The sequence below is a fragment of the Hyperolius riggenbachi genome, chromosome 5, assembly GCF_040937935.1.
Source record: "Hyperolius riggenbachi isolate aHypRig1 chromosome 5, aHypRig1.pri, whole genome shotgun sequence".
NCBI lineage: Eukaryota > Metazoa > Chordata > Amphibia > Anura > Hyperoliidae > Hyperolius > Hyperolius riggenbachi.
The window spans coordinates 64203498-64226227 of record NC_090650.1 but is presented as its reverse complement, the minus strand read 5'-3'; the positions used below and the strand labels follow the sequence as shown (position 1 = coordinate 64226227).

Genomic DNA, 22730 nt, shown 5'->3' with positions numbered 1-22730 from the left:
TAGCATATCCAAAGATATGGCTTTCTTCAGCTCTGCAGACAGTGCCAACGTCTCCAGCAGACCACCAAAGTAGGTACAGCGCATTGGGTATGCTACTCCCTATAGCTGGTACAGCCTAGTGTGATCCAACTAATGCAGGTGTTACCAGACCCCAATACAGGAGTCCATCAAATACAATAGCATAATCTCAATGACAAGCTACCTCAAAACAAACTAAACACAAACTGTATTAATAGCACAATATAACAATTGGCTAAATACAATGGAGTGCCTAAGTCTACCAGTAGGGCACCTGCACACCCCCAAGTGACAACACATAGAAAGCACACAACACAACCACCCTTTGGTTAAATTCCAATCACCTGGTAAAACTGCAGATGGTGTCCAAAAGTTCATTGCCGCCACTGGATCTGTTTATAAATTATAAGTGTTGTCTTCAGTAGCACAGTACTTTCATCAAACATTGTACCTCCACTGGCATAATATCCCTTTACATACACAGAACTAACAAACCTTAGAAGTCAAATTGAGATTTAGAAATTGCTGACAGTATCTGAATTACTATTGCTTGGACATTAAAAGAGAGATACTGTATTAGATCATTGGATTGCATTTTGATGGAAGCACTATTACACGGATAATTGCATTTACTATTGAACATCAGATCTAGTGGGGAATGAACTCTTGAATACCATCTGTAGCTTTACGAACAGATTGTAACCGATGTTAGTAGTGCTGTGCAGGCTTGCAGGAATGTGCCATGGGCTGGTGGAGTACAGCACCCTAATGTTAAACTTTAGCACTTGTTTTTAGGGTTTTAAAGTGATCCTGAAGCAAAGAAATCCACTCCAGGTTAGACACTTACCAATGTAGAGGAAAGGCTCTAGATCAGGGGCCAGGAACCTTTTTGGCTGAGAGAGCCATAAAAGCCACATATTTTAAAATGTAATTTTGTAAGAGCCATACATATTGTATGTATTTCAAACTCGGACAGTGCACATGCACAGCAGAGGGCTATGTTGCCCTGTTGCCATGGTTATGTTTATACAGTTGATCCGCTGGGTAGCGGAAGTGTCAGACAAGTCTTCAACTTCTCTTTGGTTACTTACTCTTTGGTCATTACAAATATTGTTGATTATATGAAGACTGACCGTATGGAATTGGAGAACCCTTTTTTATATTTTGCTATAATTTTTGGTATGTGTCCATAAAGTTTTTTTTCTAAAGACTTTTCTGCATTATGAGATTGCACTTTAATTCTATTGTGATGCAGAGGAAAGCCCTATGGAATCCAGAGCCTCCATGTACATGGGGGGAGGGGGCTCAGGGCCAAATTACTTGCCTGAAAAATTTTGGATCAGGGAAAAATTTTGGATCAGGGAAAAATTTGACTCCGAGACCCCCACCATTAAGAGAATGAGTACTCTTCAAGTTTGCATGGTCATTATAAAAGCAGCTTGAAATACTTTAGGTCGACCCTCTAGAACAGCCTTTCTCAACCTTTTTACCCTGGAGGAACCCTGCAAATAACTTTTGGATTCCCAAGGAACCCCTGCAAACAATTTTTTGATCTCGAGGAGTCAGTGCATTAATTTTGCAGGAGGCATGGTCTTTGAAAGTATGTGTGGCTGTTTATTTCACTACCCCCTATTACACTGTCACTCATTGTATTGTCTCCTGAGCCCCCAATTTAGTGCTTCTTGTTACAGTAGCCCCTATTATAGTGTGCTGTATTATACGTCCCCCACGATGGGGGGAAATGCCAAGGAACCCCTGCAGCGTACTCAAGGAACCCTGGCTGAGAAAGCCTGCTCTAGAATGCCTGTGCACATATTATCGTGGTCACACAAAAATAGAAATTGTACTTGAGTGAGTGAATAAAATTATTGCATCTCTACAAGAACTATAATAGTACAACTCATGGCCAACCCCTATGAGTGTGCCTGTGTAGATATATCACTCGCAGTCAGGAAGACTTAGGGCTGGTGCACACCAAAAGCGTTTGAGCGATTTTAAAAACGCTAGCGCTTTGAAAAGCTCCTGGCTAATGTATTTGAATAGGACGGATTACACCAGAGCGATGTGATTTTCTCCTAAACGCGGGTCCTCCAGCATTTCTGCACTTTTCTGAGGCGATTCAGCCTCAATGTTAAGTATAGGAAAAGTGGAAAAGCGCTAGAACAGAGATTTTACGACCATTTTTGTTACAGAAGCTGTTCAGTTCCAGCTCTACTGTAACAAAATATAAAAACGCTCCACCAAAGTGCTCCAAAAATCGGTAGGCATGATAAGACAAATGCTAGGCAAATTGCCTAGAATCGCTCTGAAAAAACACTTAAAAAAGCGCTGAGCGTTTGCAATTACGGTAGTGCTTTTTGGTGTGCACTGGCCCTTACTCGTACATTCCTCTTTCCTCACCAGGTGTTTATTCCACTAATTCTGTAATGCCCTATTCAATATGGCCACCAATCTTGTCTTTAGTTTGGACCTCAGCATTATGGCAAATTATTGGGTGCCTGATTGAAAGGGACGCTACTCGCCCTTGCTGTGACCAGGATCGGGGAGAGTGGATATTGCTGGATCATTGTAAACCAGCAGTTTAAGATGACTGCATGAAAACGTATCCAAGCTCGCTGACCACACTCTTCTGCACTGCACACCAGACAACTACAGCCTGGTCAGGGACACACCCACTCTACTGACTGGACAGTGGTAAAAGTACTAGGAAGCCACATACAAACACAATGGAAGATTCAAATCCAGATACAGAAATGGAAAAGTTCAGCTTTATGTGTGACCAATCTGAAATCCAGAAGCCTGTTCTTGCTTGTAATGGTTGTGCAGGTGTTGCCTAGAAGCTGCATTATACAACTGTAGACTATATACACAACTATACTGAAGAACACCTCTATCATTTAGTTGTGATTACAGAACAGTTACTTGAGAGACTTTTTCAACCTACATGAAAGTGGTATAATGGGCCAATCAAAATTGAATGTGTGTGTGTGTACTAGGCCTGAACGATTTTAGAAAAAATTGAATTGAGCGATTTCTGTCTGAAATTTCGATTCAATTCACAAATTCCTTCAAATCAAGCTTTGTTCCCCCTCTCCCCAGTCTCTCTTTGTGTCCCCTTTGCCTCTTCATGCCACCACTGGGTCTCTCTCGCCCCCCTTTGTGTCTCTGTGCCTGCTCTGTTTCTCTCTGTGTCTCTCTCTGTCCCCACTCTGTGTCTCTCTGTGCCTCATGTGTCTCCCAAGCTGAATCAGTTCTGGACATAGCTTCAAGCACGAGTCCAGCGATGCCTGTCTATCCACTTCGCCTACTGCAGGCTCTAATGCACGGAATACTTCCTGTATGTCATGCGACATACAGGAACCCAAAGTTTTGCCAAGCACAATAGGCGGCAGACTGCGAAAGAGGATGGACAGCGTTGGACCGGTGCGGAAGGTATGTCTATCTCTGTGGGCCGCACGCACCGGGACTTTGGGGAAGTTTGAAGCCACTTCTTCAAACTTCCCCATGTGGAAATGACAATCACGATAATTGCTGATTTGACGATTCCGAAATTGTGATCTTGGTGAACGTGATTTCAGTTTAAATTCGATTTATCTTTCAGGCCTAGTGTGTACACACCCTGAGAGGAGGAGGAAAAGGGGTTTTCAGACCTAGCAAACACACAGTGGCTTCAGTTCACAAAGCCTTACCGCAGGGTTTCTCAAACCGGTGCTTGGAACTCCCCAACGGCGCATGTTTTGCAGGCAGCCTCACCTATGCTCAGGTGGGGTAATTCGTGTCTCAGCTACGCGGAATCCACCTAGCTGAGACACTAACTACCCCACCTGTGCAAAGATGAGGTTGCCTCCAAAACATGCACCGTTGGGGAGTCATGAGGACAGGCCTGAGAACCGCAGTCTGTAAAGCAGAAAACATGATTTTACATCTTGCTAAACACCCATTCACTAAGGCGGTTACTGCATGGATAAGTAAAATGACCAACTAGTGATGTATATTATTGACTTGTGAGGTAAATACCTCAATAAATGTCAATTCACAAAGATTAGAGAATGCGGTAAAACAAGTGAGATGTTAATTATTTTACCTCCAGCCTGGAGCTGTCAGTAACTAACAAACAATAAGCCATTCGGTAAAATGGACAGGCAAAGGAGACAGTCCTACCTCTCACGCGAGATGCAGGAGCAGTGCACATTATAGGTTTCCCCTCTGTTCCGTTAGGGCCCGTTTCCACTAGGCGCGAATTCTCATGGTGTCATACCTGAATCCAGTGAATGTCCATGGAGTAGTTTCCATTGTATGCAAATTTTCATTTGTGATGTGACCCGGGGAAATTATGGATGGCATGCTGCAGATCTCCACAACACACATTCCATTCCCCTTAGCAGAAACCGGAATTCACTTGTGGCTAAATGCGGCTGGATGCGACCACATCTGGCCAGTGGAAATGGGCCCATAGACATGCAATTCCAAGTTGTAAAGGAGCACCACAGTAGGAGTAGAGGTGTGCGACCACAGCACCTGTGTCCATGCCCCTCAAGTTGTAAAAACATAGATGGGTCAGAACCACCAAGTACTGTATATTCTGGAGTATAAGACTACTTTTTAACCCTTGAAAATCTTCTGAAAAGTCAGGGGTCGTCTTATACGCCGGGTGTCATTGATGCCGGGTAATACGTCCTGTTCTGTTACCGCCTCTCAGATCTCGCTGCTGAGGACAGTAGTGAAGTGGCGCAGGCAGTGCAGGCACACGTGCGGGATCTGAGAGGCAGAGAAGGAGGTAAAGAGGATACATGGGCAGGCCTGTTGGGTGAAAGAGGCGTGTTTTATGGACACACCACAATCTATTTTTCCATTCCACTCTGATAAACCGAGACAAGGAGAGCCGACCAATCCCCTTAGGGAGAGTTGACCAATCCAACCAGCCAATCGCCTATACACCGTTATATACTGGGTACCACATACAGTACAGCACCAGTATCTGTTCATACATAGTACCAGTATATGATTTATTTTTATTTAATGTGCCGTCTTATACGGCAAGTATATCCCAAACTCTATTTTAACTGGAAAAGTTGGGGGTCGTCTTATACGCCGGAATATACGGTAGTAAATAGCTCTTCCATTACACAGAGGTTACAGTGACAGACCGCTGTTTTGGGCAGAAATGCATTTTGATTCCTTAAGGCATGAACGGGGAACTACAGATAAAGAAAATCAGCGGAACTAGAGGTGACATGCAGATCTAAAGGGACAGAAATATCAACTTGCAAAGGAACAGCTCATGTTTTAGGCAGACCACATTTTTTTCAGTAAATGACCAAACTATTACTGCATGTGTGAAAATATTAGTGAATTTGGGGTGAAAAAAGTCAAAAATATCAAACGCTGTATTCTACCAACCTATTTTTTTTTTTTTTACAGAGCAGGTCTTAGAGGATTGAAGCCCATGTGTAATTAATAGCACTCAGATGTGTCACTGTTACTAGCCAACAACTTTCACCATTCACTTCAGGGCTTCCTGGCCAAGTCCTCAAGTACCACCAACAGTGCAGGTTTAGTGAAAATCCACAGAGGTCAGCTCTGCTGAGACACTAATTTAGCCCACCTGTGCATGTTTGTGGTTTTCTGCAAAACGCGCACTGTTGGTGGTACTTGAGGACAGGGTTGGGAAGCCCTTCACTAAATGACAAGCCAAGTGGAAGATTTCTGATCAGGGCTGAACCCCTCTCACCATCTACTACGCACACTGATTTAGTAAGAACAGATACCAGCACCTACATCAGCAGTTTTATGCTCATTTAAGCCGTGCACACATCCAGAAGCTCTAAATTAATAGGCTACATAGGTTTTATTCTTGTTATTTTTTTGGCATCACAATAAATGTTATGTTTAAAAAATAGATCTCTAATGTCCAGTAAACACTTATAAATAAATATCCTTTTAAAGGACTAATAAAGTTTAGGTAGGTTTGCATTGCTCTATCTTCTTCATGAAGAATAATCTCATCGAATGAACCAGGTGGGGTCTTTTGCCACCCCAGGATTCTCAGGCCCCAGAATAGCTGCTCCGCGGGTGGAGTGCCCGATTGTTAGATACCTAAAAGAAGCCGCACACAGGTTAGTTATAGAGCACATTCTAGTGCATTAGAGCAACACATAATACACCATGACATTGTGAAGGAATTCTGTTAAATTATCCTATGCACTGTTCACCATGACTATCAACTACTTAAAGCGAACATTAACCTCCTCGGCGTTCAGTTTCTGCTGGATGATCCAATTAATTTTCATAACCCTTTTTCCTGTAACTTAACAAGATGTGCCAAGCAAGGGTCTAGTGTAGATTTTGAGTTTAACAAAAGCTCGAATTAGAAAAAATCTGAACTAAATTTCAAAATGACTCCCCCAAATCTATGATCACTTATACTTCCAAACTGCAGCTGCTCAACCTGTCCTAATACAAATGTAAAAGTGGCCATACATCTAGAGATGATGGGCAGATTCGACCAAGAGACAAATCTCCCTCTGATTAAATCTGATTAGAGAGATCTGCCGGCTGCCTATACACCATAGTCCGATTCCTGATAAATTTCAACATGAAATCGTTCAGGAATCGGCCGTGCCCGTTGCCTCGCCGCTGACACTCCAAACCCCCCCCCCACTTGTAAAAATGTACTCCCGCGAGTGCATTTATACATTACCTGTCCTGTGTCGCCCACCACGCTGTGTCCATCTGTCTTCAGAATCCCCCGCAGAGTATTGTAGGTAGGTAGCCAGGTCTAGGTGCCCCCAGTATAGGCTGGCTAAGTACCGGTGTCACCCAGTATAGGCTAGCTAGGTATAGGTGTTCACCAGTATAGGCTGGCTAGGTACCGGTGTCCCCCCGTATAGGCTAGGTAGATACAGGTGTCTCTTAGTATAGGCTAGCTAGGTATAGGTGTTCACCAGTATAGACTAGCTAGGTACCGATGTCCCCCAGTATAGGCTAGGTAGATACAGGTGTCTTAGTATAGGCTAGCTAGGTATAGGTGTCCCCCAGTATAGGCTAGCTAGGTACCGGTGTCACCCAGTATAGGCTAGCTAGGTATAGGTGTCACCCAGTATAGGCTAGCTAGGTATAGGTGTCACCCAGTATAGGCTAGCTAGGTATAGGTGTCCCCCAGTATAGGCTAGGTAGATACAGGTGTCTCTTAGTATAGGCTAGCTAGGTATAGGTGTCCCCAGTATAGGCTGGCTAGGTGTAGGTGTCACCCAGTATAGGCTAGGTATAGGTGTCCCCCAGTATAGGCTAGCTAGGTGTAGGTGTCACCCAGTATAGGATAGCTAGGTATAGGTGTCACCCAGTATAGGCTAGCTAGGTATAGGTGTCCCCCAGTATAGGCTAGGTAGATACAGGTGTCGCTCAGTATAGGCTAGCTATGTAGAATGTCCCCCAGTATAGGCTAGGTAGATACAGGTGTCGTTCAGTATAGGCTAGCTAGATATAGTTGTCCCCCAGTATAGGCTGGCTAGGTACCGGTGTCACCCAGTATAGGCTAGCTAGGTATAGATGTCCCCCAGTATAGGCTAGGTAGATACAGGTGTCTCAGTATAGGCTAGCTAGGTATAATGTCCCCCAGTATAGGCTAGGTAGATACAGGTGTCGCTCAGTATATGCTAGCTAGGTATAGGTGTCCCCCAGTATAGGCTGGCTAGGTACCGGTGTCACCCAGTATAGGCTAGCTAGGTATAGATGTCGGCCAGTATAGGCTAGGTAGATACAGGTGTCGCTCAGTATAGGCTAGCTAGGTACCGGTGTCACCCAGTATAGGCTAGCTAGGTATAGGTGTCACCCAGTATAGGCTAGCTAGGTATAGGTGTCCCCCAGTATAGGTTAGGTAGATACAGGTGTCTCTTAGTATAGGCTAGCTAGGTATAAGTGTCCCCCAGGATAGGCTGGCTAGGTGTAGGTGTCACCCAGTATAGGCTAGGTATAGGTGTCACCCAGTATAGGCTAGCTAGGTATAGGTGTCACCCAGAATAGGCTAGCTAGGTATAGGTGTCCCCCAGTATAGGCTAGGTAGATACAGGTGTCGCTCAGTATAGGCTAGCTATGTAGAATGTCCCCCAGTATAGGCTAGGTAGATACAGGTGTCGTTCAGTATAGGCTAGCTAGATATAGTTGTCCCCCAGTATAGGCTGGCTAGGTACCGGTGTCACCCAGTATAGGCTAGCTAGGTATAGATGTCCCCCAGTATAGGCTAGGTAGATACAGGTGTCTCAGTATAGGCTAGCTAGGTATAATGTCCCCCAGTATAGGCTGGGTAGATACAGGTGTCGCTCAGTATAGGCTAGCTAGGTATAGGTGTCCCCCAGTATAGGCTGGCTAGGTACCGGTGTCACCCAGTATAGGCTAGCTAGGTATAGATGTCGGCCAGTATAGGCTAGGTAGATACAGGTGTCGCTCAGTATAGGCTAGCTAGGTACAGGTGTCGCTCAGTATAGGCTAGCTATGTAGAATGTCCCCCAGTATAGGCTAGGTAGATACAGGTGTCACTCAGTATAGGCTAGCTAGATATAGTTGTCCCCCAGTATAGGCTGGCTAGGTACCGGTGTCACCCAGTATAGGCTAGCTAGGTATAGATGTCCCCCAGTATAGGCTAGGTAGATACAGGTGTCTCAGTATAGGCTAGCTAGGTATAATGTCCCCCAGTATAGGCTAGGTAGATACAGGTGTCGCCCAGTATAGGCTAGCTAGGTATAGGTGTCCCCCAGTATAGGCTGGCTAGGTACCGGTGTCACCCAGTATAGGCTAGCTAGGTATAGATGTCGGCCAGTATAGGCTAGGTAGATACAGGTGTCGCTCAGTATAGGCTAGCTAGGTACAGGTGTCACTCAGTATAGGTTAGGTAGATACAGGTGTCACCCAGTATAGGCTAGCTAGGTATAGGTGTCCCCCAGTATAGGCTGGCTAGGTACCGGTGTCACCCAGTATAGGCTAGGTATAGGTGTCGGCCAGTATAGGCTAGGTAGATACAGGTGTCTCAGTATAGGCTAGCTAGGTATAATGTCCCCCAGTATAGGCTAGGTAGATACAGGTGTCGCTCAGTATAGGCTAGCTAGGTATAGGTATCCCCCAGTATAGGCTGGCTAGGTACCGGTGTCACCCAGTATAGGCTAGCTAGGTATAGATGTCGGCCAGTATAGGCTAGGTAGATACAGGTGTCGCTCAGTATAGGCTAGCTAGGTACAGGTGTCACTCAGTATAGGCTAGGTAGATACAGGTGTCAACCAGTATAGGCTAGATAGGTATAGGTGTCCCCCAGTATAGGCTGGCTAGGTACCAGTGTCACCCAGTATAGGCTAGCTAGGTATAGGTGTCGGCCAGTATAGGCTAGGTAGATACTGGTGTCGCTCAGTATAGGCTAGCTAGGTATAATGTCCCCCAGTATAGGCTAGGTAGATACAGGTGTCGCTCAGTATAGGCTAGCTAGGTATAGGTGTCCCCCAGTATAGGCTAGGTAGATACAGGTGTCGCTCAGTATAGGCTAGCTAGGTATAGGTGTCCCCCAGTATAGGCTGGCTAGGTACCGGTGTCACCCAGTATAGGCTAGCTAGGTATAGATGTCCCCCAGTTTAGGCTAGGTAGATACAGGTGTCACCCAGTATAGGCTAGCTAGGTAGATACAGGTGTCGCTCAGTATAGGCTAGCTAGGTATAGGTGTCCCCCAGTATAGGCTGGCTAGGTACCGGTGTCACCCAGTATAGGCTAGCTAGGTATAGGTGTCCCCCAGTATAGGCTAGGTAGATACAGGTGTCACTCAGTATAGGCTAGCTAGGTACAGGTGTCCACTCAGTATAGGCTAGCTAGGTACAGGTGTCCACTCAGTATAGGCTAGCTAGGTACAGGTGTCCCCCCAGTATAGGCTAGGTAGGTACAGGTGTCCCCCAGTGTAGGCTAGGTAGGTACAGGAGGGGGGGGGGGGGGAGAATTAGGCGGGGATTGGAGGTGGGGGGCGCTACTACTAACATCCCTATTGCTGCCTACATTGTACAGGAGCCCCTACCTAGCTAACATATTTAACTTACTTGGGGCTTCTACCAGCCCCCTGCAGCCGCCCTGTGCCTGTGACAGGGCAAACTGATCCTTTGGTCCCCCGCAGTGGATGACTTTCGGTTCTGATGTGGACGGGAGCGCTCACTGCATGTGCCGTATGAAAAAAATCTCTACTGTGCATGCTCAATACGAGCGTGATTGAGGATGCGAGCGGCCGCGCATGCACAGCGGCCCATCTCCTCGCCAGTCGGCCAGCCTGCAGAGGGTCGCCGCAGGGGACTGGAGGGACACTCCATGACAGCGCGGGCACAGAGCAGCTGGTAGAAGCCGCAGGTAAGTTAAACCTTTTTTTTTCCATACAGTTAAGGTACCATTTAACTGGAAACCAATAAGGGGTATGGATATTACCGATCCACATCTGTTTAAAAACTGATCTAAATGCCTTTGCCACTAGTTTTGTATCGATGGAAGCAGTACAAAGCTGTGCAGCCTGCCTGTGTTTGATAGAAGAGGACCGACTTACTACAATTAAAGCGTACTTTAACTCAGAACTTCCTCTCTGCTCTAAAAGTTAAGCTACAGCATAGTAGCCTTTAAAGAAAAACATTTCTACATTACAACTTAGAGCAACTACAGTATGTTAGGTGGGACATACATCAAGCAATTGTGGCGGCTGAATGACCAGCAGACAGATCGATCTCCGATTGGAGAGAGGGATCAGTTGGCCGCCATAAACCGCAGGCCGATTCCTGATCGATTTCAGCATGAAACCTTTTAGGAATTGGCCTAGTGTTGTCGCCCTCGCCCCCCAAATGTAGATGTACCTCCCGATGCCTGTGCAGTAATACTTTACCTCTCCAGTGTCCACCACTGTCTCCACCCTCTTCTTCCTTATTTGTGCCCTATGTGGTTGCCAGTGTATTGCGCGTGGGGCACGTGTGATGTCATAGATGTGCCCCAGGTGCAATACGCCGGCAACCATGCCTACATTAGGAGGGACATGGCGATTATCACACCCCGCTACCTCCAGGCACCCAATCGAGCATGTGGGCCCAAGATTTTCCAGCATGCCTGATTGATACATGCAACAAATTTCAGCCCGGAAACGGTCGGAGCTGTCGATGAGTCATGCTCTTGACGGCACTAATTTACATCAGATTGGATAAAAATTATTGAATCTGATGGCCGATCAGCCACCAAGTCTACTGATGTATGGCCACCCTATAGGTTTTCATTGTATACGGTGCAAGAGTTTAGATCCACTTTAAGTTTCAATTATGACAAACCCTAGTTTTCAATGAATTTATAGAATTACAGAGATGCGAGATATACAGATCCCACTGTAGAGCAAGGTAAACGTTCTTGGCACACAGGCTTCTCATTGATCATCTCTAGTCTATAAAATAAGTGGAGTTGAAAGGCGCCCAAAATCGACATCCTATTGACGTTTAATAGTTCAACAAGAGGTATTTTCTTACCTCTCCAGAAGATTGGACACCAGTTCAATTGGAAAATATTTATTCAAAAACACAGACAACGCATTTCACTGGTACTAACCCGCTTCCTCAGGCCAATACACAATGGCCTCAATTCACTAAGCTTATCTCCTGTCTTTAATAACTCTTCTAGAGTTATCACCATGGTGATAAGGCATATAGGCCTCAATTCACTAAGCTTGTCCCCTGTCTTTAATAACTCTTCTAGAGTTGTTACCATGGTGATAAGGCATGTAGTATTCAGGAAACATTTTACCTCAGGCAAACCTAAAGTTAACTCCTTCTGTCTTTAAGTTAACTCTTTAATCCTTAAAATAACTCCAGAGTTAAAGACAGGCTGTTCATTAACTGCATGTGCAAATAACTACAGAGGAGGTAAAATAACTACAGAGGAGGTAAATTAACTACAGAGGAGGTAAATTAACTACAGAGGAGGTAAATTAACTACAGAAGAGGTAACGTAAGGAATGAAGAGATAAGACAACTCTCTTACTGTGTGGAGGTAAGTTTTCTCTTGCTTTATTATCTACAGCATGATCTTAGTGAATTGAGGCCGTAGTATTCTGGAAACATTTTACCTCAGGCAAACCTAAAGTTAACTCTTCTGTCTTTAAGTTAACTCTTTAATCCTTAAAATAACTCCAGAGTTAACTACAGTTAGACTACAGAGAAGGTAAATTAACTACAGAAGAGGTAACTTATGGAATGAAGAGATAAAATAACTCTCTCACTGTGTGGAGGTAAGTTATCTCTTGCCTTATTATCTCCAGCATGATCTTAGTGAATTGAGGCCAATGCCTTGTAGCAACGTGAAAGGAGTATAGGCACATCTCAACAGTGCTGCACTATTGGGCTCCTGTCCTCTCTCTGTTTATCGCCTAGGTGTTCCGGAGTATGAGCTTACTACAGCAGTGTTCTCCCCAGGCTCTTTTAGCCGGGTGCCCCACCCGGCTAATTTTGGGGAGCACCCGGCTGGCATCGGCTCACCTCCTCCTCCTATGCTGTAAGCAGAGTTGCACAGAGAAACCAAACTTCTGCATTCCCCCGTCGTGCCCCACCCGGCTACTTTTTCATGCCACCCGGCTGGAAAAAATTTCTGGGGAGAACAATGTACAGGAAACACCAAAACCTTTCCACATCATGTCTAGCCTACGATGATCATTGGCTTTTTTTTCCGATGACCTTTTATATAAGAACCCCTTGATGGGCATTTACCTAATCATTACACATAAATGTGTTCTAAATGTTATCTTGTGTTTTTAAGTGACCAAATTCCTCAGATCTATTTTTTCTCTGTGATGATTTGCTTAAGCTGTATAAACTCTAATGATGTACTGCATGCACTTGTCAGAGGCAGCCCTCTAGGGAACGCGTTCCACTGGCTGAGATGCTGCGATATGGAAAAACAAACTTACTTGTAGGCAACATCACTCAGGTCTGTGTGGCTAACAGCAAACAGCTGCTCTCTGTGCTTCTGTCTCATCTCATCGCTTACGCCATTCAGAAACAGGCCCATGCCTAAAATAAAGGAAGCAGAGAAAGCTTTCAACAGCGTTCAGCTGAGCTGCCGGCAACAACTTACAATCTTAACATTTTTTTTTTAAACTGTAAGGCATGCAATTCTGGCATCTCGCCACACAGGCAAAGCAAGTAGTACTTAAAGAGACACTGAAGCGAAAAAAAAAATATGATATAGTGAATTGGTTGTGTACTATGAATAATTACTAGAAGATTAGCAGCAAAGAAAATATTCTCATACTTTTATTTTCAGGTAGTGTTTTTTCTAACATTGCATCATTCTATAATATGTGCACATTACACAACACTCAGCATTCAAAATGAGTCTTTCAGAGCAGTCTGTGAAGTAATGACCTCTCCTCTAGCAGAGGAAAAGTAAATATTCCAGGAACAGTTGAGATAATAAAAGTCAGATAACAGCCCTCTCCACGACTAACTTAAGGTCCGTACACACGCCGGACTTTAGGCAACGACGGGTCCGTCGTTGCCTCCCGCTAGGTGGGCGTGCCAGCGACAGTCCGGCGTGTGTACGCTCTCTGTCGTCAGACTGATACGGCTGTTCCTGAGCGATCCGCCGGGCGGATCGCTCAGAAACAGCCGTATCAGTCTGACGACAGAGCGTACACACGCCGGACTGTCGCTGGCACGCCCACCCAGCGGGAGGCAACGACGGACCCGTCGTTGCCTAAAGTCCGGCATGTGTACGGACCTTTAGTCAGAGAGCTTAATGGCTTGTTTGCATAGAGATAACAACTGGAATTTCTCAACTCTTCCTGTACTGTAAACAATTACACTGATGTATCGGATCTTAATGTTTTATTTTTTAGCTGTGCTACACATACAAATCATAATATTTTTTTTTCGCGTCAGTGTCTCTTTAAAAAGATACCAGAGCCGAAAGGCTCTGGTAAAAATGTTGGATGCAGTGCTTATGGGGTTTAAAGTCGATACTGCACCTCTCGTTCCCTGCAGTCAGCCGATGGTCTTCTCCTATACCTCCCGGTGTCCTGGCAACTTGGCTGACCTTTAATCCGGATAGTGTTCGCTTCTGCCCAGTGCATAATTATGGGCAGAAGTATGCACACTCCCCCGCCTCCTTCCTAGTGTCTGCGCTCCTCTGAAAAGCAAGCATCAGGTGCTAATCACTTAGCAAGTGACTAGTATCTGATGCTTGCTATTCAGTGGAGCGCAGACACTAGGACGGGGGCGTGTGTGTACTTCTGCTGAAGCGAACACTATCCGGGTTAAAGGTCAGCCAAGACGCCAGGACAACGGGAGGTATAGGAGAAGACCAGCGGCTGACTGCGGGGAACAAGAGGCGTGGTAAGTATAGACTTCTAACCCCCTAAGCACTGCATCCAACATTTCTACCAGAGCCTTTCGGCTCTGGTATCTTTTAAAAGTGACCGCAAAAAGAAAACCCACACTACCAGCACAGGCAGCAGAGGTTATAACAGCAAAAACATGTCTAAACCGACCACTTGTGCCATAAAATCCAGGTTTTGTCGGATAGCCATTCCCACTTTCTGAAAAACGGCCATGGCACTACCCATATCACAGGCAGAGAGAAGTGGGGCTTGGACAGGTGCTCAGCACATGGCTATTTGTCACAAGGCTACTGAGTAGGTAATGCATTTACCCCTATTATGACTGATGTGGGGTGCACCAAGGAAACAGAGTACTTGAAAGACACAAAAGAAAAAAAAAAAACACCAGGAGCCAATAGTGTATTTATGGCTACACACAAAGATACGTGTGTAAAATAATCCACTCCCAAATTTCGGGTTGCAGGAAATGCAACCACCGAAATGGCTTACGGAGGAAATCCCGCCTCTGATGCGGTCTGCGAAGTTTCACGGAGGTCACACTCCTGGTAGATTGGGTGGTTACTAGGAATAAGGGTGACTTAAAACATACAACCTCCAACTACAGGTGTGATAAGTATAAATGTAAAAATGAGAGGTATGGCAAGTTTTCCTCTCCTGTGATAAATTAGTAATCAAAAACTCCGTAGAGATTTTCAAGGGTTTATTGTGCAAAAGGTTCAGACACATCGTTTCTCGGGTATCTCACCCGTTTCATCAGGTCATAAAAAACATTTAAAGAAGTGCCTCTTAGGCAAAATCTAATAGACTTGAGTGTCTTAAGTCTACTGCATTTTGGCTAATAGGCGCTTTTTTAATGGTATTAATGACCCGATGAAGCGGGCGATACCCGAGAAGTGCGCTGTCTGAACTTTTTGTGTAACAACATCTTGAAAATATCAATCAAATTGTTGATGCTACATGTACTACTAAAACACAGGAGAGGTAAGCTTTCCATACCTCTTTTATAAATGGTTTGGTTTTTGGGCGCTTCCACTGTTTTACGTTTACCTTTATTATGAAGGCATTTTTAGGACAATGGTTACCTGTGTAATTTAGAATAAATATGGAATTGAACTTTAAAAACTCCAGACTCCTAAAAAGAACTCCACAAACATTCCTGAAAAAGAAACCTGTGCATCCCTGACCCGCCTTAAAGGAACCCTCATTTCCACAATCATAGCCATACTGATTTTTTTTCAGGACTTTCCACAGGTTAATGCAAGCGATAACAAGCAGTCGAAAGCAAAACAATACAGTCATTTGACTTAAAGAGAACCCGAGGTGGGTTTTAAGAATGCCATTAGGACACAGAGGCTGGTTCTGCATACTATCACCAGCCTCTGAGTCCGTACTGTGCTCCCCAGTCTCCCCCCTATAAATAAAACCGCCATGCTAGTGACATGCACCTTGTCGGCAGCAGGCTGTTGACCTCTGAGTGTCTTTCACCGCCGCCTCCTCTAAAGTGCTGCTACTCGCCTGCATCCCTTCCCACCCCGCCTCCGTAAGCTGATTGGAGGGAAGGGATGCAGGCGGGGAGTGGCGCTGTAGAGAAGGCGGGGGAGCAGTGCTGAATGGAAGCAGAAAGGTAAACAGCCTGCTAGCAACAAGTTGCGTGTCGCTAGCAGGGCGGTTTTATTTATGGGGGACAGCAGAGCACGGGGGGGGGGGGGGGGGGGGGCTGCGGGGGCACAGTACAGACAAAGAGGCTGGTGATAGTATGCAGAACCAGTGTCTGTGTCCTAATAGCAGTCTTAAAACTCACCTCAGGTTCTCTTTAAAACATATAGGGGTATATTTTGTATGTAGCAATATAGGACCAAAAGAAGCAAAACTGCTAAATTTTTGTTTTTTAAATGATATTTATATAAATAGGTTTATCCTTTCAAGCCTATGTACCGTTTGGATACTGATAACAGCAGACTCTAGTGACCACAACACACACACACACACACACACACACACACACACACACACACACACACACACACACACACACACACACACACACACACACACACACACACACACACACACACACACACACACACACACACACACACACACACACACACACACACACGAATCACAGCCCTGTGGCTTCCTATGTGTTAGCAGACATAGGCAGACATCTGCACCGTTATTAAATTTAGAGGTTTGTACTTTGAAGACAAAGTTTAGCTGATGCAGAGCTCCTCTTTAGTGTTTCATTTTTGCTGTAATGCACTGATTAATGAGGTAACAGAATAATAATCCTAACATTTGTATAGCGCTTTTCTCCTGTCGGGCTCAAAGAGCTGCAGCCACTAAAGGCGAGCTCAAGAGGCCACCTTGCAGTGCTAGGGAGTCTTGCCCAAGGACTCTAATGAATAGGCACTGACCCTAACCAGGACCCTGGTCTCCCATGTCAAAGGGAGAGACCTTAACCACTTCAGCCTTCAGTGTATTTTTACCTTATGCATCCAAGTATTTTCACATTTCAGCGCTCCTCCAATTCATTCTATTTCCTGTACAGCAGAAGGAACTGGCAGCACTTCCAAACAGACGCTGCACCTGAATTGACTAACTGCACAAGTATGCAGACCTCAAATAACGGGCAGATTACACACCTTGCATTCAAAACAGGTACAGTAAAAAGAGGGCGTTAGCTTCAGCATAATTTGTGCACAAATTATCCCTAATAGACTCTCCCACGACGATGACGTGCCCCCATGGGAAAGACCTAACCACTAGTCTAACAGTGAAACATATCCAGCAGTGAAGCATGTTCAAATAGTGAAAAAATTGATCAAAGGTTAAAACCTAAAAAACGAGTCCATTAGTGAAACATATTCAAACAGTAAACCATAGCTAATCTAAAGTTAAAAACCTAATTCTTACCTGGTGCAGCTAGCCATGAATGGTATACACATTCGTTCAAAAGACAGCAAGTGTGTAATCTGTCCGTTATTCGAGCTCTGCATACTTGTGCAGGTAGTCAATTCAGGTGCAGCGTCTGTTTGGAAGCGCTGCCATTCCCTTCTGCTGTACAAAAAAAACTTGGTATACTTCAGGCTAGCTGCTTCCTTGGGCGTCAGTTTGCATTCAAATTTTTAGAATATGTTTTAGCACATAATTTTGCATTTGATTTGTATTCAAGGTGTGTATTTAGCCTCAAGGGGCTGGGCACATCTCTGTAGGCTTCACTTCACTTGCAGCCTGTGAGTGCTGCCCATTGCTTGCTGTCTTTCTAGTTCCTGCTTTCATGAAAGCAGACATAGGGTTAAAATCCTGTCTTTACAAATTAGCTGCTCTGCCACAGCAGAAGAGATTCCTATAGAGATCAAATTACACTTGTGATTAGTCACAGATGAGGGGGAATTAGACAGGCTAAACTCTCTAAACACACACAGGGTGCATTTCTCCAGGTTTTCCTTTTGTCCTGTGCAAGCGTTCAGGTCCACTTTAACCAGTACACTATCCAGCCCATATGTGACAGCTTGGGAATTTCCCATAGCGGCTTCACTAGAGATTAAAGTACACATTTACCTTTGTCTGAAGGAGCAACAGGAGAGTCCACCGCAGAGAACACGGAAAGCTTTGCTTCATCTATGTCCTGCTGGCTGAACTTCCCAGCCTTAGCCCATTCTATAGCTTTATCAAACGAAGACAACGTCGACAAACAATTGGGATCGCTGAAAGAAGTGTAAAGACGTTTAGCTTTTGGGGGTTATTTCCCAAAAATAATCAAAGCGATAAATACTTACCGATAAGAATAAAAGGCAAAAACGCCATCAAAATTAAGCTTGGCTCCTCCTCCGTAAGCTCCGCCTTTTTCCCGGATTTCTCCATGGAGAAACTTGGCAGTCATCACCCGTGCAAGAATGCGAAGGCTAAGGTGAGACAAGCACAGCATAGAGTGTGGTGAAGAAACAAACCCAGAGCAGCAGCCGTTCACAAACCCTCTACTTACAGCCACAAGGAAAAGAAAGATTTATCAGCTTACAGGTAGTCGCACCACTTTTTGAGCGCAAATGCTGGTGGTAGGGCTTATCTGCTGGGAAGCCCATCCAATACTTGCAACACACATACTGTATTTTTTGGACCATAAGACCTTTTCTCGTCCCAAAGTGGGGGTATAAATTCAGTGCATCTTATGGTCCGAAAGGCGTCCCCCCATAAGTGCCCCCTCTGTCTTCCATTGCTGTGTTTCTGGTGTCCCCCTGTCTCCTCTCTGGCCGGTGTCCCGTGTCTCACTGGCCCCTTGCCATCTTGTGTCCCAGCTGCCCTCCTGTGTCCAGTGTAGATGGGAGGCACAGGAAGACACTAGGGGCACAGGAGGGCAAAGGGAACACGGGGGAGGGGCCAATAATTGAGGGGGGAAAACAATTATAAGACGCACCTGGACCAGAGAAGCACCATGGTAAATATATATTTTTCCCTGGTTTTTGACCTCTAAGCCTGGGTGCATCTTTATAGTCCGGATCGTCTTATAGTCCGAAAAATACGGCAATTACAATGAATTTTCAGCATATGTGAGTAAGCCATTGCAATCCTTAAAGTGGACCTGAACTCCTCTAAAATATAAGTAACAGCGTTGTAACCTTTAAAGAAAAACATTTTTGTTACAGCTGATACAAATCCTGCATTCCACATCTGCAGTGTGTCTACTTCCTGCTTTCAGGGAAGCAGACATAGGGTTAACATCCTGTGTTTACCAATTAGCTCTCTGCCGTGGCAGGCAGCTGACACAGCTATGGATCAAATTACACTTGTGATTAGTCACAGGGTGATGGGAAATTAGACAGGTTAAACTCTCTAAATACATACAGGGTGCATTTCTCCCGGTTTTCCTTCTGTCCTGTGCAAGAGCTCAGGTCCACTTTAAAGCTTGTGAGGTTTGCAATACAGTATTTCTGATGCTTCCCTCAGGAGAAGGAAGCCTCTGGATCCTAGAGGGCTTCCCCCGTCCTCAGCCAGGCCGATCCAGTGTTGAGACATTCGAAGCGTGCAGCACCGCGTCTGCCCACTAGCATGGACCTGATTGGACTCGGCCTTTTCCGCCAGAGCAGGTCCGTAGTAGTGCCTGAGCTGTCGACAAGCTCTTTTCAGGGGTCCCAGCACTGAAATGGGCCTGCAGAGGAGGATGGGGGAAGCTTCTTTAGGATCCTGAGGCTTCACCCTCCTGAGATGAGCACCTCGTAGGGACACTTTTTTTGGTTAAGCTACACTTTAAATGACACTCAGATTATGCATTCAGAATGCTACCCTGGTGTATAAGAGATCCTGGTGGTGGAAAGGTCTACCTGGCATAGTCTGGATGGGTGTACGGCACAGTCCTCACACATTCACCAATGTAGTTTACTGGAAATGGAAGGGAGAAATGGGTCTTCATCTGACAGGGCTTGAAATGAATGTCCTAGAAGAGAGACAGGCATATAAATATTAGTGGCAAGTATGCCAATCCTGTGAATGTCATCAAACCACAGTCTGCACTGATCTAGGCATCATTACATTGACTAGCTCTTGTTGTAAGCATTCACTCTTTATGCTGTACAAATCTATTTAGGAGGGAGAATAAACAGCCTATTGTATCAATACAGAGGTCTAGTCAGTGTTAAAGGGCCATTTAAAGTGAACCAGAGACGAAGCACCCTCATGTATTTTACCATATATATCAATGGGGACATTAGAGAAAACACCTACACTGCTCTCTGTTTCATTTTCAACTGTTCAGCTTGCTTCTTATCAGCAAAAACCAACGAAAAACTCCAAGTCTTGGGAAAACCGGTACTAAAACCGGCCAGCCGGTGCCAGTATCCTGCAGACATACCACCTCTGCACGTACAGGACCACAATAGCAAAGAAGGACACGGCACTCAGGAGCTGTGCAGCAACAAGCTGTATTAGAGTCACAGGATACACGACATGTTTCGGGCGGAGCCCTTCCTCAGCTCCCGAGTGCTGTTTCCTTCTTTGCTATTGCCTCTTATCAGCCATGATAAAATCCCCGACTGAGCATTCAGTCTGGCTTTGCTCTGGAATTTTTATAGCGAAGTCTGTGTTCTCTGGTGTCTATTCAAGCCCAAGCCTGCCCCCTTGTGGCTCTGCTCAGGAGTCATTATAGCTTAGTCATTATAGCAAAGCAAGACTGAATGCTCAGTCAGGGATTTTATCAGGGCTGATTAGAAGCAAGCTGAACAGTTAAAAATGAAACAGACAGCAGGGTAGGTGTTTTCTCTAATATTCCCATTGATATACATGGTAAAATACATGAGGGTGCCTAGTCTCTGGTTCACTTTAAGCCAGGAATAAAAAAAAAAAAAAAAAAAAAAAAAAAAAAAAAAATCAGTTTTACTTGCCTAGGGCTTCTACCAGCCCCCTGCAGCCGTCCCGTGCCGTCGCAGTCACTCATGGAGCCTCCGGACCCCGCCGCCAGCTAGTTTTATTTTCACTGACAAGCCCTGACGGAGTCAGTGGGCTTTCTGCACCTGCACAGGCCTGGCCATGAGTATCCTTCATGTTCCTGTCCTCAATAGCGTCCTGCATAGCCACACGACACAAATGCGGACGGCAACACAAAATAAAATACATGCGGCCAGGCCTGTTAGCGAAAACGAAACTAGCTGGCGGCGGAGGACCGGAGAATCCGTGAGTGACTGCGAGGGCACGGGACTGCTGCAGGGGGCTGGTAGAAGCCCCAGGAAAGTAAAACTGATTTTTTTTATTCTTGGCTTAAAGAGAATCTGTATTGTTAAAATCGCTCAAAAGTAAACATATCAGTGCGTTAGGGGACATCTCCTATTACCCTCTGTCACAATTTCGCCGCTCCTCGCCGCATTAAAAGTGGTTAAAAACAGTTTTAAAAAGTTGGTTTATAAACAAACAAAATGGCCACCAAAACAGGAAGTAGGTTGATGTACAGTATGTCCACACATAGAAAATACATCTATACACAAGCAGGCTGTATACAGCATTCCTTTTGAATCTCAAGAGATCATTTGTGTGTTTCTTTCCCCCTGTTCTCATGCACTGAAGTTTCAGGCTGCTCGTTACTTCCTGCAAACAGCTTTGCCCTTGTTTGTAATTCCTCAGTATGTGAAAGCCCAGCCAGCTCAGAGGAGGATTTATCCAGCTTGTAAAAGATAAGAGAGAAGAGAGAAGCTGCTCTAATCTAAATAATACACAGGCAGTGTGCATAGAGGGGCCTGGAAGGGGGAGTTCATAGCAGAACCACAACACTGAAGAACTTGGCAGCCTTCCAGACACAGGCTGACAAGTCTGACAGGGGAAAGATACATTGATTTATTACAGAGATGGTGATAGCAGAAAGTGCTGCAGTAAGCCAGAACACTTAACGCAGGAAGAAGTGAAGGCAAGACTAAATAAATTAAAAATAGACAAGGCACCTGGCCCGGATGGCATGCATCCTCGGGTCCTAAGGGAATTAAGTTCAGTTATAGATAAACCCCTTTATCTTATCTTTTGTGACTCTCTTGCAACTGGCAGAGTCCCAGTGGATTGGCGTACAGCCCACGTTTTCCCATTATTTAAGAAGGGCAAAAAATCTGATCCAGGAAATTATAGACCTGTAAGTTTAACATCAGTTGTATGCAAACTATTTGAGGGGTTACTAAGAGATACTATACATGACTTCATAGTAGAAAATAATCTTATTTCTCAGCATCAACATGGGTTTACTAAAGACAGGTCCTGTTTGACTAATATGCTCAGCTTTTATGAGGTAGTGAATGCTAATATGGATATTGGGAATGCTGTAGATGTGATATACTTGGACTTTGCAAAGGCCTTCGACACTGTTCCCCACAAAAGTCTGGTGCAAAAGTTGAGGATGCAAGGACTGGGGAAGAGTCTGTGTTCATGGATAGGGAACTGGCTAATGGACAGAAAACAAAGAGTTGTGGTCAATGGATCATACTCAAAATGGGAGACTGTTAGCAGTGGGGTCCCACAGGGGTCTGTTCTGGGTCCAGTGCTCTTCAATTTATTTATTAATGACCTAGTAGATGCAGTAGTGAGCAATGTTGCTATTTTTGCAGATGATACAAAATTGTGCAGAATCATTAACTCTCAGGAAGATAGTGTCATATTGCAACAGGATCTGGATAGGATGGCTATATGGGCACATACATGGCAGATGAAATTCAATGTTGACAAATGTAAGGTCATGCATTTTGGACGTACTAATGGTCTAGCACCATACAAAATAAATGGGATACAGTTGGGGACATCAAACTTGGAGAAGGACTTAGGAGTACTCATTGACAACAAGTTAAATAATCGTACTCAATGCCAAGCA

The 22730-nt window shown here is 45.0% G+C and overlaps 1 protein-coding gene across 5 annotated transcripts in view; it reads right to left on the bottom strand.

Moving 5' to 3' along the window:
• Positions 1–5847: 5847 nt before the first annotated feature.
• PITRM1 (pitrilysin metallopeptidase 1) overlaps positions 5848–22730 on the bottom strand; it is a 98091-nt gene continuing 81208 nt past the window's right edge. For all 5 annotated transcript variants that reach the window (XM_068235796.1, XM_068235800.1, XM_068235798.1 and 2 more), the window contains 5 exons: positions 19717–19829; positions 18178–18303; positions 17960–18105; positions 12965–13067; positions 5848–6114 (listed from right to left, as the gene is read on the bottom strand). In XM_068235796.1, the coding sequence (XP_068091897.1) occupies positions 6021–6114; positions 12965–13067; positions 17960–18105; positions 18178–18303; positions 19717–19829 (582 nt within the window). In that variant the 3' untranslated portion in view covers positions 5848–6020. The remainder of the gene's footprint in view (positions 6115–12964; positions 13068–17959; positions 18106–18177; positions 18304–19716; positions 19830–22730) is intronic.